The sequence below is a fragment of the Embiotoca jacksoni genome, unplaced genomic scaffold (genome assembly GCF_022577435.1).
Source record: "Embiotoca jacksoni isolate LCO1_2020_lvr unplaced genomic scaffold, fEmbJac1.0.p SCAF_1, whole genome shotgun sequence".
NCBI classification, from domain to species: Eukaryota; Metazoa; Chordata; class Actinopteri; family Embiotocidae; genus Embiotoca; species Embiotoca jacksoni.
In genome coordinates this window covers 14,146,833-14,166,636 of record NW_027185229.1, presented here as the reverse complement: position 1 = coordinate 14,166,636, position 19,804 = coordinate 14,146,833, and the positions used below count along the sequence as shown (strand labels likewise).

At 40.4% G+C, this 19,804-nt stretch overlaps 1 protein-coding gene across 3 annotated transcripts in view; it reads right to left on the bottom strand.

Moving 5' to 3' along the window:
* iqsec1b (IQ motif and Sec7 domain ArfGEF 1b) overlaps positions 1–19,804 on the bottom strand; it is a 201,626-nt gene that overhangs the window by 114,855 nt on the left and 66,967 nt on the right. For 2 of the 3 annotated variants that reach the window (XM_069177780.1, XM_069177853.1), the window contains exon 2: positions 14,833–14,940. The exons of the other annotated variant lie outside the window; for it this stretch is intronic. In XM_069177780.1, the coding sequence (XP_069033881.1) occupies positions 14,833–14,940 (108 nt within the window). The remainder of the gene's footprint in view (positions 1–14,832; positions 14,941–19,804) is intronic. 3 annotated transcript variants of the gene reach the window in all.

The window sequence follows — 19,804 nt, the reverse complement described above, 5'->3', positions numbered from 1 at the left end:
TGGTCTTTGGAGATCAGATTGAGTATCTTGCAACAAATATTATTCCCTTGTCCACTGCCACAGACACACAGACACACACATACACTCAGAAATCACTTGAAAACACCATTAAGTCAATCAATAGCTAATTGCTGTGATTTTGGGATTTCTTCTGTGACAAACAATTGAGCCCTCAAAGTCTAGCAAAGATGAGTATATTTCAGTCCTCTTGCTTTTAGAAACCATTGAGAATTGTATCCCCTCCTGTATTAATTAGTGATACTCGGATATAAACAACTAAATTAGGCCACAACTTAATTTAATAAAGGGCATGCATGCTGTATTTCTTCAAATTAAAACCACATACAAAGAGGTAGTTGCTTCTTGATAAGAAATCTCAAGTTTCTTTTTTTTCCACGTCATGCCTTTTTTTTTTTTTTTTTCAATACAGGCCAGTCCAACCTTCTAGTGATTAAACTCCACAACTGCTTAGACAAGGGATATACACTCTTCTAAAACCGGAGCTCCCCAGGGAATAGTTGTACCCCTTTTTGTTAAGCATTGGATGTAAGCATAACCAGGTCATGTAGGCCTCATTAAATTTGGAGTACCAGACCGGTAGTGTAATGTACCTGAACCTTAATGTACTAGTTGGAAAAGACCGATTTGATCTTCAAACACCAGCAGGTTATAATTCTTTGCTCAGTTGAACAACAGTCAGAAAAATGTTACCACTGTGTTGAAAAACAGTCAGTCGAGGTTAATTTTCTTCAGGAAACAAAAAATTGGTTGTAAAATGGGTTTGACTTCCTGTTCATTAGAAAGGCATCTGAATATCAACTATTTGGGCATTTTTAGCAGTCTAAAAAATGTTAATGACTGGTGAAGGATACTTCACAGAATAATTTAGAAGCTCTTTGATGCATACGGCTGCAAACTGTTTTGAATAATACATGATCCATGCTTCTTTTCTGAGACAAGTTCTATTTTATACATACTTTCAAATGTTTTGTTTCATACGTGTTGTTACATTTGTTCATTTTTCAAAGCAGGGCTCCAGAGAGAACTTACAATAACTATTTTTTCCCACTGCAATAGATAGCCATCTCAAAGAAGACCAAACAGACTGTTTTGAATGAAGCTCTGCACGCATGCTTTTATTTATCTATTGAGTGTTTGGATTCTAATGCAATTTTACATCAGTATTTCAAGGGGGTATGATTTTATGTTGTTTGTGAACCCCTGATCTAAGACAATTCTCTTAACTGTGACAGTCAATAATGTTTTTTGAACGTTGATTCTAGAGTTGGTAACATTGATTGGTCTACCACTTTGGTCAACCACTTTGAACTTCTCATCCATCACCATTATCTAGTCAGACCTTTACTTTAATTTCTCATACTCCCAACTTTAATATATGACCATTATACACATACACATAAAGCAAATGGCATTCAAATCAAACAACACTGCCCCAAATTTATCTGTACTTTGTTTTGATTACCAAATGTTATTATGCTAACAGTCAAAACCATACTAACCTAGGTGAATGTCATTTCCACCCTTTCTCCTGCCTACAATAAAAAAAAATTCTCAAGAAAGTGAAACTTTTCTGAAATTGTTGGCATGGTATTGTAGAGTGTACGTGAACAACTGAGCAAGTTGTCAATACAGTGACAAAACAGATGGTGGCAGTAGTTCAGAATTCCATTGTTCTACTAAACTAATCTCGGAGGAGGAAGAAGAAGAAGAAACACCCCATCATCAAAGGCAACGATTTGCCAACTTACTCTCCTACTCTTAAAAGCAGTTTGACATCTAGGTTGTTCTGATGAAATCAAAATCCCGGGAAGCTGATGCAGAATCGGAAATATTCATGGATATATTAAGGATAACTGAATATCAGACTCAAAGATGTCACCTGCACACTACCATAAAAATGTAGTAAACTTGCAGGAACAGCAAGGCAAATATAGCAGAATGGCTAAACTGCATTACAACTACCTTTTGTTTTCCTCACATGATGCACACTGGCTCAATTAAATTTTTCTGCCACACAATCATTGTAAAGAAGCAGCTGTAAAACATTTGAAATGTATGTGAATATTTTTTTTACAAACCCAGAAAAATGTCTCCTTTTTTTTTTTATTTGAATTTGATCATTTTAGCCCAAAAACACCTTGCTTTTATATTCTTATTTGATGTCATTTATATTCTAACTAAAACACTTGGTATTACCTTGCTGTTGAAATGTGCTAAACAAATAAACTTGCCTTGCCTGAACGGTGTGTTCACAGGTCTCTCTAAAAAGTCAATCAGAACGCTGCAGCTGATTCAGAACGCTGCAGCTCGAGTCCTCACTAAGACCAGGAAAGTGGATCACATCACTCCAGTTCTGAAGTCTTTACACTGGCTTCCTGTCCAACAAAGAATTGACTTTAAAATCCTGCTGTTGGTTTATAAAGCACTGAATGGTTTAGGGCCAAAATACATTTGTGATCTGCTGGAACCTTATGAACCATCCCGACCCCTCAGGTCGTCTGGGACGGGTCTCCTTTCTGTTCCCAGAGTCAGAACTAAACATGGAGATGCAGCGTTCAGTTTTTCTGCTCCACATATCTGGAACAAACTCCCAGAAAGCTGCAGGTCTGCTGAGACTCTCAGCTGCTTCAAATCAAGATTGAAGACTTTTCTGTTTGCTGCTGCCTTCAATTGAACCAGACTCAAGGCCGTTGATCAATTTCCTGCATTTCTGCATTTTATTACTGTATTTTATTTCTTAAACTGCACTGCAACTTTTATTCTATTTTTAACTTGTTTAATGACTGTTTTTAATGTTTCAATCAATGTTCTTAATCATTTTTAAATTTGCTTTTCCTTTGCCTGATGTTTTGATGCTTTTAATGGTTTTATGTGAAGCACTTGTTGAAATGTGCTATACAAATAAACTTGCCTTGTCGAAAAAACCTCTAGGATTGTGCAGTGGGTCAACTAGAAGTCCATATAGTCCATAGTTTTTGGACTTGATGACTATCTATTTGTTACCTCTGGAACATTCTAATTCCTTATTGTCAGGATGTCCCAATATGTCCCTGAAAAGTCTCCAGTGGATCCAAAATGATGCAGCAAGAGTACTAATGGGATTTAGCAAGAGACATCCCATTCATCTTCAATGACTTTTTGTAAAATCAAGAATATAATGTTAAATTACAAAACCCAATGACCAAGCTCCATATTATCTTAAAAATCTCATAGTACCCTATTATCCAAATAAAACTCCTAAGAATGAAGGCTTACTTGTGTTTCCAGCCTTTAGCTTTCGGGCTCCTCTCCAGTGGAACCAGCTCCCAGTTTGGGTTGTGGAGGCAGACACCCTCTCTATTTTTAGGATTAGGCTTAAAACTATCCTGTTGATAAAGCCAGTTGGGGCTGAATCAGGTGACCCTGAACCATCTCTTTGGTGCACTGTTGTAGGCCTTGACTGATGCACTGAGCACCTCTGCTCTCTTTCTCTCTTCAAGCATGTATATGCCATCATTGCCATGTGTCTCCCATAGCGTTGTGGGTTTTTTTTTCTGCAGGTATCTGATGGTATCTTCAGGTTACTGGCCCCACCAACCGACCACATTTGTATTGTTTGCTGTCTCTCTATGCTGTTCCACTCCCTCCTGTAGTTTAGTGCTTTTTCTGCAGGTGTTTCTGGCTCCAGAGCTGCACGTTTCTGATTTGCTGGTAATAGCCCCAACAACCTGTTCAGTGTGTTTGTTGTCTCTGTTCTTTTCACTCTCCTCTCTCCCCTTACCCCAACCGATCAAAGCAGATCACTGCCCACCTCAGAGCCTGGTTCTGTCAGAGGTGTCTTGCTGTAAAGGAAGTTTTTCCTCCCCACTGTCACTAAATACTTGCTCATGAGGGACTCTTTGAATTGTTGGGATTCTAGCTGTGATCATGTAAAGTCTCAGCCTTACTATGTAAAGTGCCCTGAGATGACTTGTGTTGTGATTTTGCACTATATAAATAAAACCGAATTGGAAATAGTGGCAGGATGGACTCATAGCTACAGTATACTGGTGTCCTGTTGGATGAATGTCTGTGTTAGTTAGTACTGTAGTCACTGTGCATGGACCATCAAATTAGTTTCCCCTCCTGGCCATCAATAAAGTTCTCCAATTGAATCTATTCACAACTAATACTGCAGCAGATCGCATAGTGTGAAGCTTAAAAATAAGTTGTTGATTGCCTGAAGTGAAAGTTAAAAAGAGCAAATATAACCCCATCTGAGCGGCACAAAAGCTGTTTTGATTGTTTCCAATAATTAAACTAATGAGAACAAGTAATGTGGTAATGATTTGTTGATGTTGAAAAGCGACATGTCAAACCTTAATGAATGTCTTGAATTGTTGATGTTTGGCACCTGTTGGCAGTTTCAAGTAGCTGCCACCATGGAATCAATTATCCCTGCTTTGTTGTTTGTGTTTTTACAATACGCATAGGGTTAGAAGGTGAAAGGTTCTCTTCCAAATATAATAACATCCTCATTCGCATTCATTAATTTCAAAACTTGCAGAGTTGAGCTGCAGCCAACGCGTCTGATATAGGAAGAGCTCACAGGGAGGCAGCTAATGACCGCTCTAAAGGGGAACAAAGCTTCTAATCAGTGCAACTATATTGCTCTGAGGTTCAATGTAGTGGAGAAAAGAGACATTATAATGGATTTACACCTGTATATCAAACTGACCATCAGCTCATTGAGTGCTGTTGGATGTTACAAATCTTACATGCTATGTCTGCGGTCAATGCTGACCACATCTCCAACGACACGCCACCATCCACCATCCACCATGCAAACCTCATGGGCAATCTCTGATCGTCCCCCAACATCACAGAAAATAACACACCATGCCTGCAGAAAAATCCAATATGTTTCTCTGTTCCAAAAGCTATGCTCAAACTCAGTAAGTGAATACGCTGGGATTACATTTCACCCTCTACCCTCCCAGATGGCGCCCAATCTCAAATTACAAACCGCTTCCAGACAGCCGGAGAAATGAAAAGACCCGGTCCTTGGAGTGTTCCTGATGGTTTCTCTGTATACAAACACCTTGAAGACAAAACATCGCCAAGATAAACACACTAATGCATAAATTAAAGGAAATGAGTTATTACATGAACACAAGCCAATTTAGTTGCTGCCTCGCCACTATTGCCAGAACGATAAGAAAAACTTAACTACGAGTCAAGGTAAGTGTGTTGAAAAGAACTTACAAATGAAAAAAAAATATATTTTTTATTTTCGCAGCACATTCTTCAACAGTGTTGAAAAAGCTCCAGAAAGTAAAGAAAATGGCAAAGAGAAAATTACTTTTTCTAAATCAGTGATGTAAAAACCTGAGAGCGGAAACAAGACCACACAAGTTCACAAGACAGTGCATACGTCCTCCAACACTGCTGCATTTAACAGGATTTTTTTTTTTTTTTTACAATTGTTACACATTTAAAGTGATCAAACTTGGCAACTATTTTAACGTGGGTGGTGAGCATATTGTGTCAGCAACACCAGCTCGGGCGTATATTAGACATCTAGTCAGCGTCACATTGAAGCATCATAGAATTCTTTTGATGTGAAGACATTTTTGTGTCATCTGGCTGCAGCTGATGAAAAGAAAGCAAGCAGGGGATCAATGTCGCTGTTGCTGCTGTTACTGGCCAGCACAGCTCACTCTGCAAACACCCTCATTTTTCACAGTGGTGCCAAGCTTCGCCCCAAAGAGTCTATTTCAACGCTGAGAATTCCCAAGACGAGAGCAGAAAAAACTATCTGGCAGAGCCAAATTTGCGATCGATGGCCTTCAGAGAGAGAGAGAGAGAGAGAGAGAGAGAGACGAGAGGAGATGAGGAGGCTGGGCGAGTCGGAAGCTGTTTGGTGGGCTTAACTGAAAAAAAGATGATTGTAATGACGAAATGAAAAGGACAGATTACTTACAGCACATATCTACACAGACTGGAGGGTCATTTCAGGGGAATAGAAAAACTCGTATACACGTGAACGTAATCGCTGCACTCACTTTCATCTCCTCTGAATATGCTTGTGAAGTTAGAGTGATGGCTATCAACAAACGAGCTCTTCACTGAAGTGTGTAAATCTTTGAACTATGGAACAATGCTTCAATTGAGATTTGTGGCAATACTATGCTGTACTGGAAAATGGACTAAACTGCGGGGTTGCATGTAGAATTACCTACAAAAGAGCAGGACAGAGCAGAAACCCAAAATCCTGTTCACATGAGTATTTTCCAAACAGAGAATAACTGATGTGGATAATACATAAACATCACATTATTTACATTGAACATTCAAAGGTCAGGAGGCCTCAAGATCTGCATTCTTTCATGCAGGGACAAACACTACAAAACCAATCTGCAAAGCTAACATGTTCACGCCCAATTAAAAAACAGTCTAAATGGCGATACTGAGTGCTGAACATTTGAAGCAAAGTCCTATGGAGTTTGGTTGCGATACAAAAAGTAACACAGCCCTTTCATTCTGAGCAAAACTAAACATTTTAGAGCCCTGAAAATCGGCGCAGAGGGAAGCAGTAAGAGTCATTATGTAAATAATCTGGGCATTTATCTGTGAGGATCCAGCTCTAAACTGACAGATCGGCAGTATGTCTTCCAGAAACTCTCAGTGGGGTTCCTGCTGGTAAGCTTAGCCTCCCAGCTGGGATGGGGATTGGACCCCACATATCCACACTCCGCAGGCTGCATCCAGGCCTGTCGGCAGAACTCACACAGTCATGCGTCCTCTCGCAGCCGATGGAAAGTTAATTAACTGCCTTTTTCAAGTGGCAGGCCAGTGATAGCCCGGCCACTGACGCGGCCCCATTACCCAGCCTTTAACAGTGATGAATTAGTGCTCCTTCCCCGCTGCCTACCCCTCATCACTGGTGACTTTAGCCCAAGGGAAGAAGTGCTATAGTTTGCTCCCGTACGTCAGCTACCTCCAATGCAGGCAGAAGACAGTTTTGGGAGATCAGAAGGGAATTAACAGACAATGAGCCAATTATTGAAGTAATACAAACAAAGACATTCGTGGAAATCAAGAATGCTTGTTAGTTTCTCTTACTTCAGGAGCACAAAACAAAGCAGATGTTTTTTGTTCTCTTCTGCTGAGGTTTTGGGGGAGATAATGATGATACAGCTGCAATGGAGCAATTATCTTGTTGTTTTATTCCGGCAATGTTTAATTCTAGCAATTAAAAAAAATAATACAATGAAATCAAATGCATGCAGGATAATATAAGAATCCCAGTACAGTGAAACCGAAGATGCTGCTTCGGTCCAGTGGGTAATCTTGATCAGGGCTCAGCTAAGTGTGCAGTGAGGCCTTAACAAATAGCTTGCTTCAATGTAAAGTCTTTGGCAAGAACAGACCTGAATCCTTGGAACCATCTCACACTTATTATCTCCCCTGCCTGAGTGAGGAGAATTCTCTCATTAGTGGACAAAGAAACCTATTTAATCATTTTATTGCTGTTAGAAGAAGTCGCCTTGCAGAATGAGGAGATGCTTGTGTGTGTGGCACAGCCATGGTAAGGCCATTTGATTTGGACTAAGCTGTAGTATTCTTTGGTAATGGCCATGTTATACAATATCACTGCACTACACATCACTTAAAGGACAACTCATGCCATTTCATATTGCACTGGCACAAAGCTGGGAGACTCGCAGGAAACAGACTTTTAGAGGAATCTTGGAAAAACAATGTGAAAATAGTTAAAAATGCTGCTCACGTGTCTGCTCATCATCATCCTCGCTAATACCTGCTCATACATTTGCTGACTGCACTTCATTGCACATCAACCTATTATAACAGTGAATGCTGACTTCGGTGGCCTTGATGTTTACTTCCATAAGACAGCGTGGTGCGTGTGACATATTTATTAATGTTTTGCAAATGCAGATCACTTCAGGGCCATTATAATTTGATATTGGCATTTAAAAAAATGTCAACAACCAAACCCAAATCGGAAATGACCAATCCGAACCTAGCCCGAGGGCTTGTAGTATGAACACTACCTAAGTCTAAAATAGTTTTAAAGCTTAGATTGAAACTGTCGTGTCATCAGCTTGTCATTAACCTGTTAAACCCTTTAAACAGCACTAACCTGTATAAAAACAAGTACGATGAAGTGTTTTTTGGAGACTTTTGGGTCTTATTTAGTCATGTAAGAATGCTACACGTGAGTGTACAAGGAAAGTACACAATTTCTAACAGAGCACAAAGCAATGTAATTACTACATTTTAAATGTCTCATTGAACAAAGAAAACAGTACTCGCATTATATTGCTAAGTAATTGATAGACTTTGGAAAAAGTTAACATATTCAAACTCTGTCTCCAATGCAGGTTTTACATTTAAAAAAAATAGCCTTACAAGACACTAAATGTCTCAAATGCAGGAGCATCTGTCATAGATCTTCAAAAATGTGTGGTCTCCATAAGTGCACATACCCCAGAGTTGCCAAGTTTTTTCACATTTAATTTTCTCTCAGGACATTATGCAACTGTTTTACTTGCTGATTAGCACTCCCAATGAATGGAGAGACGCCTGTGAGCTAGTTCAAGCAGTCAACTCGAGCTGCTTCACTCTGCATCATGGGACATGTCTTTGTACTCTATAATCATCTCACATATACAACTTCCAAATTTGATGGTCAACGACACTGCTACTCTGCATCAGTTCTGCTGCTTGTTTGCCCCAACAACACCTCAGCCTCCACCTGCAGGCTCCAGGGGGTTTAAGATATTTGCTCATTGCTCATCCCAAGATCTCTGTGTACTCCCATCTGCATGGAGTGATGAGTTTGGAGCACAGACACCAAACTCTGAATATGTTCTGCTCGTTGCAATAAACATTTCAAAAGTGAGTTGTCTGACTGAATTGAGTTATTATTAAGTTGCTTACGGTTGTTTTCACACAGCTCAGATTAGAAAACAGCGTTGTAACTCAAAACCCACGAGTACTGTTGGAACTAAGAGAACAATAACAGTGAAAATAACAGTGAGAAGCCAAACACATGAGGTAATTGTCATTTAACAGAGCTAAAGATGGGTTCAGTAAAGGCCAGAGAATATATTTCAGCTGACGCTTGCTTGTGTTCAAATTAATGTAACTGGGACAGTGTATTCACGGAAATCTATAAATATTCCCCAAGCTCCAATGACAGGCATTGTGGTTATTTATAAATCTCATCCAACTCAGTATGCCGAATGCTGCGTCACAATCCCAAACAATCACACAGATGCAAAGAGTGATCTGCAACTTTTATTTTCCCCTCCAGCTCTGCCACCATGCAGAAAATTGAACATGATTTTAATTACAAACAAAACAATAGCTGTTTCCAAGACAGAGCGGAAGACAGTGGCTTCACAGTCAGGCGCTGTAGTTGCAGAGATGACTAAATCCCCAAGTGTTATTGTGACTGACTTCAATGCAGTCGGCCGGTAATGACAAGCTTTTTAAGTGCATGGATGACAACTGGTGGTGCAACAGAGATAGACAAAGTACAGAATAGCAATATAAGCCACTGACAAGTTTAATGATGTAGGGCTACGATTTGGGAGGGGACGGATAGCAGTAAGCCAGTCAACATCAAAGTGTGCCTAGATAAAGTGAAGGCCCAGTCGAGAGTGGCGTTAGGCTAACTTTGCCCTCGACACAGCCTGCATGCTGATCACACACACACACACCGCCACTCCCACCCCACTTCAGAGGCAAAGCAGCGTAGCCATTTGTCAAGGGTATCGTGGGTTGAGTAAACCAGCCACTCACTATGCATTTCAGCACAAAATAACACCAACGTGGGCCAGGGGCAAATTTATATTTTGTTGCATCAGGCAGTACGTGCACTGACTTAAGTAACTTACAAACTGACAGGAAGATTTTAGTCCCGAAACTGACACATACAAAAGCCCTGAAAGACGAGGTGAAAAAAACTGCTGATGTTTTCATACTTTATCAAGGTAAAGTGTGAAAAACACAGCACTCTTTTGAAACTTGACTTTCAGGACTTTTGCTTGTAAGTCATTCAAATGACTTTGTCACATAGGAGACTAAAGATTTATTAAATTAAATCTAAGATAAAATGGAAGGAGAGTATCACACTAATATGTTATTGTCAAGATGCAGAGGATCATCAAAGTAAACAATAAACAGCAAACCCACCTTCCAACACATTTAAGACTTTTTGCAATACCAATATCCCTATTGTAAAAAAAAACAAAAAAAAAACATGCAGTACACATTGCACCACCACAAGGATGATCAGAAAGCATTAAATATGCACAGCTTACACCATAAGTATAGAGCAAAGAGACTCAGAGGAACAAATTAACCTTTGGATTCTGAAGCAAAGAGCACAGCTGAGGCACAGAGGGACAGATGTTCGGGTGGGAGGCCTGGTTAAATATACCTGCTGAACGAGAACATGTGTTGGACGAATAACTTTACACCAGGAAACTTGTATTTAAGCAAAGCTCTTCTGAGGGGCTGTTCACATTTGACATTAACATACATCCTGGGTCATCTGATTACAAGTGGACAGCTCTAAATACAAGTGTGGAACAATCCAAGATGCATCGAGGATGTATTCAGATCCGATCTGCTCAGACTACATTCTGAGGTGGTCTGGGACGCATATGACCACATTTTTTTTTTTTAACAGTGTGAACACTATGCATACTGGACCACACTGAAGGACGACCTACTCAGCTGACGTTCCATGAAGTTCTTTGCATACTCTTCTTTTATTTTTATTAAAAAAAAAATATCCCGCATGATTTTGAGGAGTACAACTGAACTGTACAGACAGCAGGAGAGATTAACCTAAAATCTGAACAGGTGGCTATAAAGCAGCTTTTTATTAACTAAAAACACAAGTTGCCTACGTGATGCTTGTTTAACTGAAGCCTCCTATGGGTTTGTTTTTTTTGTTGTTTACCTTGTCTGCCATTTCTGACACACACCAAACCCGCAGCTGTGGAAGAGCTAGTGCCCACTTGCACAATTAATTTATCTATGACAGAGCACTCTCTCAAACACGCTGAAATCCAATCCACCCGTTGTCACCTGGTCATCCAAATATGGCAACATGTTCTCGTTCCTTGTGCATCAAATAAGCCAATTCCCAGGGCATGAAATACCAAAATTTTATCAAAACCGTTTGTGTCTGATACAGACACATAAGGTGCGTGACCTTCAGGATTTCATATAAACACAAGTGTTTTACATACAGCCTCCAAAAACGGCATGGTTATGATGAGGAACATATTATGGTTTTGGTCAATTTAATGAAATCCACATTGATTTTTACGTTATCAGGAAATAAAACACCACTCTGCAACAGAGAAATTGTAGGTATGTCAGTATTTTGTCACAACCTTTTGTTGACCCACCTCATCCCGATGGATAACACATAAGGTACATTGTGGCTCTGTTGTCGAGGGCAAAGGGCTCCTTGTGTGTGTATCTCTCTGCTGTCAACAGCTGTGACAAAACAGCAGTACTTAACAACGTAGGAATGAGAATGGCCTAAATACGGTCACTTCTGTCTCCAAAAAACAGGTGGTCAAAATGCAAGACTCAAAGCTTCAGAAACCAAACCAACAGCACAACAGGTTTGCCATTTTCAACAACAAACTGTCCAAGATCACTATTTGCTTTCTGACTCTGATCTGATGGAGCATGAACTGGAAATAATCTGGACCTCACACCACTGAGAAGAGAGCATATGGCAAACAAAAAGGTTGAAGACAACCGGAGTCACCTCAGGCTTTGGACAATTTTGAAAGCCTGCAGTTACCCTTACTGAGCTTTCATCAAAAACAAAACAAACAGCAGATCAAAAGCAACCCACAGTGAAAAATGTACAGTGTCTTTCAATATGTGGCTCTGTGGAGTTGGGCTTTTCTCCAAACACAAAATCACTATGTTTTTTCAAGCCTGGCAATTTGCTGATACAGAGCCTGGTTTATGTGAGACCACTTTGACAAACATCACTTAGGAGGGGCACACATGTACATTAGTAATTCTAAACAGTACATTCACAAACAAATGCAGTTGCAGCCAGCACTTCACGCTCACTTCCAGAACCATTTCACATTCAGAGCTGCAACGATTCAAATGAATGAACACAATCTGAGTAAAATGGATGGTCAGAGGAAAACATTAGAGTGACAGTAAACTGCAGCATGGTGTTTCTCAGTATGAACAAACTATTTATCATAGAACTTTAAAGTTCATCCAGCACAATTCTCAGGAATAGGTCAGTTGAGTTGCTGTTTTACACATAATTAAGATTCCTCCAGTATATGAAAACGAAGCAATAAAAGACCTTCAATCTGCATTTAGGAGATGCACTAATTCATATTTGTTTTACAATAATAAATCAATATATGACTATGTCTAATAATTCCAAAAGAATGCTTCAGCAACTGCTGGTTGTGTAAACAGACAACTGCTCACTAGTGCACAAACTATAAGAATATTGTAAGACAGTACTGCGTCAAGGCTGTGTTTACAGCTTATCGAGCTCTTCCAAAGTGGCCAATCTGTGAATGCAGCTGTATTATAAACTCTGTCTCTTTGAAATTACATTTCTATACCACTCTACAGTACTTTTGCTCACAGCTTCAGTCTCCCTTGTGATTATAGTCTGGAATCTATGCGTGAAGGTTTTTTTCAGCCACTCTGAAGGACAAACCAATTAGGGAGCAGTCGGGGTAGAAGTACAATTACATTGAAGTAGTTCCAACAATGGCGGCGGCGGTGGTAGAGTTTCGGCTCACAGCATACAGCATATGGTGCTCAACGGCAATTGGCTGCTCAAATAGTGTTAAAATTGATCAAAAATGAACCAAAACCACAATCTTTCTCGAACCCTAATCAAAGTGTTTTTGTTGCTTAAAACAAAAACGAGAGTCTGGATGGGAAACTTGGTCTCTAGCATGCTCGTTAGGACCGACATCAAACCCAACCCCTTCCTACCGACTCAGATGCACTTCATAAATGCGCTTAATTTATTAACAAGCAATTGTTGCCTCTGAAAAAATAATTATTATGTTGCACATAAACAGAATTGGTAAAATCCCAGACATTTATTCAGACAGTTTGGCAGGAAAAGGCATGAGCGTAATCAATAACTTTGAAAAATCACTGTATTCTAGTCTTTGAATAAGGTCCCGGTATGAAGCATGCTGGCTCACTGACATGGCTTACTGGAACACTTAATGGGATGGAGTCATCTTTAACAAAGTTTGTTTCACTTATTCTCTTCTTGCTATCATAATTCAAAATGTCTGCTGTGAAAAGCACTTTTTAGTTGCACGGAAGCGTAATTTCTAAAAGACAGGATTGGTAATGGAAGTACACATTTTGTACCTTCTGTTGAAGTGCCGTATAAAAATGGAAATAGTTCTTTGTGTGATCTTAAGGTTTAAATCTCAATAAATCTTTTACAAAATAATTTGTATTATTTTAAAGTGAACAGAGCAATGCAATAATGTTCAGTGAAGAGCAGTATCACTGTAAGTCTACATGTACAAGACTAGAAAAGTCAGAAAAAAAAAAGTAATCTTATCTCTTGCTGTTACCTTTTCTTGCTGCTGACAACTTTAATCTTATCTGCCAAATATAAAAGCCCAATAATCTATCTCGGAAGCTGATTAACTACAAAGCAGCATATTGCTTCACAGTGTGATTTTTCCTGCAGCAATGTGCCACTTCCTCCATGCCTCTCAGGGGTTTAACATAATTGTATTCATTAACCAATATACACACCTACCTCCTATTGTAAGTTCCAGCTTGACCCAAACTTCATTCGGAGCACAATTCCCTGGGCAATTGTAATTGATGTGCACTTGTTCTTCGTGTTCTTGGAAAATACTTGCTAATAGAGCAGGACAGCTCAAGACCTCACTGTAATCACAAGTGTTTAGCACTCATTCTTTGTACTCTCTTCATCTCCACGGTTAATTAGAATCAATAAACATGGTGAGCAAACATGACTCATTAGGACTTTCACTCTTTCCTGCCATAGACAAAAGCCCATAGAGTGAGGTTTTTGTAAACTCACCACCCCCACAAACTTTAGAATTGCTCTCAAGCTCAGTGCTGGATACTTGATAGATATAGCGAACACAACGTCAAGAATAAAAAGTCTTTGAAATTGCCATGAAGCTTTTGAAGCCTATGTCCCACTGCTCAACGCTCTCAGGGTTGTCATCTCTCCCCATCTCTGCTCATTTGCAGAGGAGCTCTCGGGGCCTCACTGAGCAGCTGTAATGAACTCCAAGGAGAAAGCTTCCACAGAGAAGAGGACTGCAATGGACAGCCAGGCATTACTGTAATGTATGTGCCAGAGGATGCTTTATGCAAACACGCTGCTTGCAGTAATCCACCAAGTTGTATCAGAGCAACAAGGCTTGTCCTTCAACTACTGAAAAACGGAGCAATTGGAGGGAAGAGATGCTTGCCTTCTCTTGCCTTCTCAATCCTAAAAAGTAGCAGTCCCCTACTGAGCTCCAACTTCACAGCTTTGGTCGTAATGAGTGTTGTTCATTTTCTGAGTGGATTTGTGAGGCTGAGGAGGCCACCTACCAGCTTGTGCGCAGTAGGTGGTGGAAGTGTTCATGAGCAAAAGGAAGAGACTGAAAAACAAAGAAACACTCAGCAGCAGCATGGGGAATGTCACGATACTAAACCAGCACCAGGTAAGAAACTGCTGTAATGAGATAGACTCAATTGGAAAATGAGTTTAGAAAGAATACAAAATAAAGAATATCTTCAATTTACCCAAAAGATGCAGACTTCCATTTGCGACAGGGGTAACTTCTTCTACATGGAGGGGCAATGAGGGTTAGAGGGATCTCAGAGACTTCTATGGGAAATGAGGCGTGTCGCCTGCAACATAAAAAGAGAGAGGCACATTGAATCGGTTTATAATGCACATTTCACGACGTTCAATAAGATATAACAGCATATTTGCATTAAAAATCAGACAGGAAGTGATGCATGGGTGATGACATGTTGCAGCAAGAATCGTGGCATACTGTATACCAAAAAGGGCAGCGTGCTAACTCCCCGTGAGCTGAACGTCATTGCTTGGCAGAAAGAAAGATTACTTCAGTCCACTGCCCGCAGCATTTTAATGCCCTCAAATCAGAGCCGAAAACTCTCATATATGCATTATCACAACGGGCTGAATCAGCACACAGAGCTCAGTGCCAGGTAGAGAGCAGAGAGAGAACGAGGAAGAGGGAGGTAGGAGATGAGACATGATCAGAATGTACCAGATTTAGTGTAATGTGAGATGACGGCAGAGACTGTGGAGAACAGATACAGACAGGAAGGAATCACAGGACAAGAGGAAGCAGATTCAAATTAGTTTCTGCAAATTTTTGGGCATTAATTGACCTTCGCAACTAAAATCAGACATGTCAGTTAATGCCAAAGGGTGAATTCTGTTTTACTTTAATAGACAAATGACAGTACTGCACATAAACAAACGACATAAAAAGAATGCCGAAGTGCAGACATTTCACTAAGTTTAATTATACTAACATCACTTAGTCTGCAGGTTACAGAGTGATGATCTGTGAATATTTGCTAAAAAAAATTATAGAGCAGTGAGTAGCCTATATAAACCCTGTGTCACACAAACAACAACTTTGTTTTAACAGTTTTCTCCAAAGTACGTGTTCAATGGTGAGATTACAATATACCAATCTCAAGTCTGTGCCTGAAGTACAGAGGTGGAATTACGATGTGGTTAGCCTAGTTTAGCATAAACATCGGACGCAGAGAGAAACAGCTCATTTGGTCTTTTCCTCAATTGAAAACCTACACCTACCAACCTTTTTACAGCAGACTTATGTACACAAATTATTATTCGTGTTCAGGGACATGCAGGGAAATGTCTTCACCTACGAGGATAGATCCAAAAGTTCAAATACTGCTCCTGTTGCGCGCGAACATAGTGAAGCACCGTGATGTGCATGGAGCGGGGGGGAAGCTGTAACCTTTGTGTGCTAGGTATTCCAAGTTATCTTGCGTGATGAATCAGCACGTCACTTGTTTTTATGACCACTGGTTTGTGCGCATTTGAGATTGCGACCTGGGACTTGAGCAGAGAGCGCAAATCAAATTTTGAGTCAAACTTGAGAAGTGCTAACCCTAACTCCAAAGTGTTTCAGAAAATCTACAGCAATTTAGGAACAAGTTGGGAAGCTATGTCTAAAATGGATGTAGCTTTGTAGAGATGAATTGCTATTGCATCAAATAAGTTTAAGTTCAGACATTTTAGAACTGTGTCTATAGACTCACAATTATAAGGCTGTTATTCACTCTCTAATTTACAATTCTGATTAGGCAACCTTTTTCATTTTGGCCTTAGAGTTGAAGACATGATTGATTCTGTTCATGTTCTGGTTTTTGTCCACATCTTTTAAGAATTATTCTGTATAAAATAAACTGACATTATCTCATGAGCAGGAAGCGCAGTCCAGCCAAAGCTTTACTGGACAAAAAGGACACAGAGGGGAGGGAGGGACAGGACATGGCCATCAGGGTAAATGGAGGAGTGCCCATAAATAAACCACCTACACATCTCCTCTTTGTGTCTAATTGCTGCAGCTGGCCGAGTAATGGATGAATCAGCCACTTGTCATTGGACCATCCACAAGTGACGTCAGATGCCAACCGGTACACTAGAAAACGCGCTTCTCTCTGCATCCGATGCGGACCATGCTGATGACCAGCGTGGTCTGCTGACAGCACTGAGGCTGGTCCTAATGTGCGTTCACAGTCACAACTTCAAAATGCAGCAAACATACTGCCAGGAACAGTTACCTTTGCAATGTGCTTTTTAAAGACTTTCTCAAGTGAAATGAACTGTTCTTACCTGGGAAAAAGAGAGTCATTCTCTGTGAATGGGTAATTTTTTTTCGCTTCTCTCTTTAGGAGCAACAGCTCAAATCTCTGATTGGACCACAAGCACCAAAACATCGACATGCATAAAAAGAAAATGTTTTGCTATTATCGAAAGAGCCCTTCGAATAGCAATGCAAGTGCAAAAACTGACACCCAAATTGGACTTAACCACTCGTCAGCAGGGATTTAAGGGTCATTTACGTCCGTCTTGATGAACTCGTTAACCTTCAGGTGATGGAGCATTAACTTCAAGAGGTGTTGGGTAAAGACTCATATAGATTAAAAACAAGCCTTAAAGAGATCGCTCTGATCAGCCTGAGATCAGAACATGACAAGACTGTCTGTGAGGAATGGCAGCATTCGTTTAGCCTTGAAGGGAGGATGGTTTTGGAAGGGGTATCGGTAAAAACAATATAATACATTATAAAAAGAGAAACTAGATACAGAGTATTACTGCATCTGTTTACATATACCACAATAGCTCTTAAAGTGAATAAAGTGCCATTGGTGGATTAGTAGAAGTGCTGCACAAATGTATATTCATATTTACAATCACACGTCCTGTTATTTGTACTGGTACATTAATATAATGCAACATGTGCAGTAAATATAGTTACTCAAATGACGTAGTGGAGGTGTGCACAGCAACGAAGTGCAAGTACTGTCACAGTAGCACATTCAAATTACAGCCACTTTTTTTACATGACAACAGTCGTGAGGGACGTTCAAGAGACACACCAGATGACAAATTCTAGAACAGACCAAGACAGAGAGAGACAATGTTTGTGCTTTTGGCATTGTAATTAAATATGAGGAACATGAAACACCTTTTGAGTAGCATTGTAGTCTCATTTAAACACTGCTTAACATCCTAATATTTGATAGTTAATATTAAATCTGTGAAATGTAAATTGTTAAATATCTGAACTCATCGCAATGTGCTGCAGCCAGTGATGGGTAAGACCCTGCGTAAAATGCAAATCTAACAGCAGCGTGCCATGTGGATAAACGTGCCCTACAGGACAAATGGGTTGTGCTCCTTTGCGACCCGGAGCTGCCAGTAATAATCTCTCATCCATGGAGGTTAAGTCCCGGATGGAGATTTCCCACCGCCTGCCATATAAGCCTCCTGTTATCACTGGAGTGCAGGTTCTGTGCTTACATAATGCCAACCTCTAAACACACTCACTCCTAAAACTTGTAAATGTCAGAGGGCTGGTAAAGTGGTTTCAAGGACTAATTGGGATTAATAATGAAGCATACGCTGGAAACAAACACACAGAGACTCATTGTCCGTACATGCATGTCCTCAAAATAACATGAGTTTAATTAGTTTATATACAACTTGAACATCACATGGCCACATGCTGTACACATTAGTTTCAAGATAGAAAATAATTATTTACTGCTTGTTGTTTGGCTAGCAGGCTACTTTCCCCCATAAATAGGTTGCATTAACTTACAAATGAGGATAGCCTTGAAAACACAACCTGCTTAAAAAAAAAAAAAAAAAAAAAAAAAAAGGTCCCCAGATCCATCAGAATATGACTTAATACAGTTTACTGCAGAACAACTCATTTAATTGATGTTATGTACAATTCACCAATAGAGGTCTGCAGGTGCCTCAACAACTATTTTATATAAAGCAGTTGTCAATCATGATGACATTCAACCTTTTTATGGCATTAGATAACTCTAGTTTAAATTATGTCCTATCCGCTGACATGGAAGGGGGTTTATGACCGACAATGCAATTGTTGTCACTCTGTCCATCTGTATATTTAGCCACAAACTGTGGGGCTGAGAAACGGAGTCTATGCAGGAGTGGCAAAAACTGCAGTTCTTCAAATGGCCTCTCGAGGTTGGCTCCAAAAGCCCCACAGTAAAATGCCAGACTTTCCGGCAGTAATAAACATGTTTACCGCCTGGTACAAAACAACGGCTTTGGTCTCTATAGCAAATTTCCACATTCATGACAACTGTATGGGGTTGAATTTTTATAGGCTACAACTTACCCATTTACACATTATCAACAGCGGGGCTGCTTTAAGAGACAGGTGGGGGCAATCACAGTTGGCTAGTCTGTAGTTACAACCACAGACTGTCATCCACAGACAAACTCTCCACGGTGTGGTTTTAAGCATCCAGGCTTCAGTTGGCCTACCTCAGCTCCACCCACCTCCTCATTGCCCATTTTTGAATTAGCCAGAAGTAAGGTTGGGTCAGGCACTGGCAAGGTGGTACCAGCCAGAGACACCCACAACTGGGCTTCAAAACCGCTATTTAGAAAACCTCAAGGAGAATACGTCACCTTTTTATATATACAGTCTATGCAGATAAACTTAAAGCAACAGCAAGTAGCAGTTAGAAATGACATGTCTTGTCCCCCACTGCAGCGTCAGAAGCAATGGACACTGGTGTCAGTGAGCTATTCACGTTCAGGGTCTTGGATCAGTGCAGCCACACTGACTGTGCACTAAAACAATCATCTGCATTTGGTTTCCCGAGGGAGCAGGGAGTGGGTAGAGGCAGGGGAGGGAGGAGGAGGTCAGGTTTCACTGGTGATGGTGTCGGCGAGGAGTCAATACTGTACGCTCCCGCTCTTAATCAGCACAGTATAACAAGGTCAGTTCATCTAGAAACACACTGCTGTGTGTGGTGCTGCACCGCAGCCTCTCCAGCACCAATCCGACAGGGCAAACCAAAAGCAGCCACTTCCGGACGAGGAGGAGACAAACACAACCACAGGTGGCGTCTGAGCCTTGCTGGAACATGCAGCTCTAAGCTACGGAGTGTGAGAAGTTTTTGTGTGTGTGCTTGTGTTGACACAAATCTC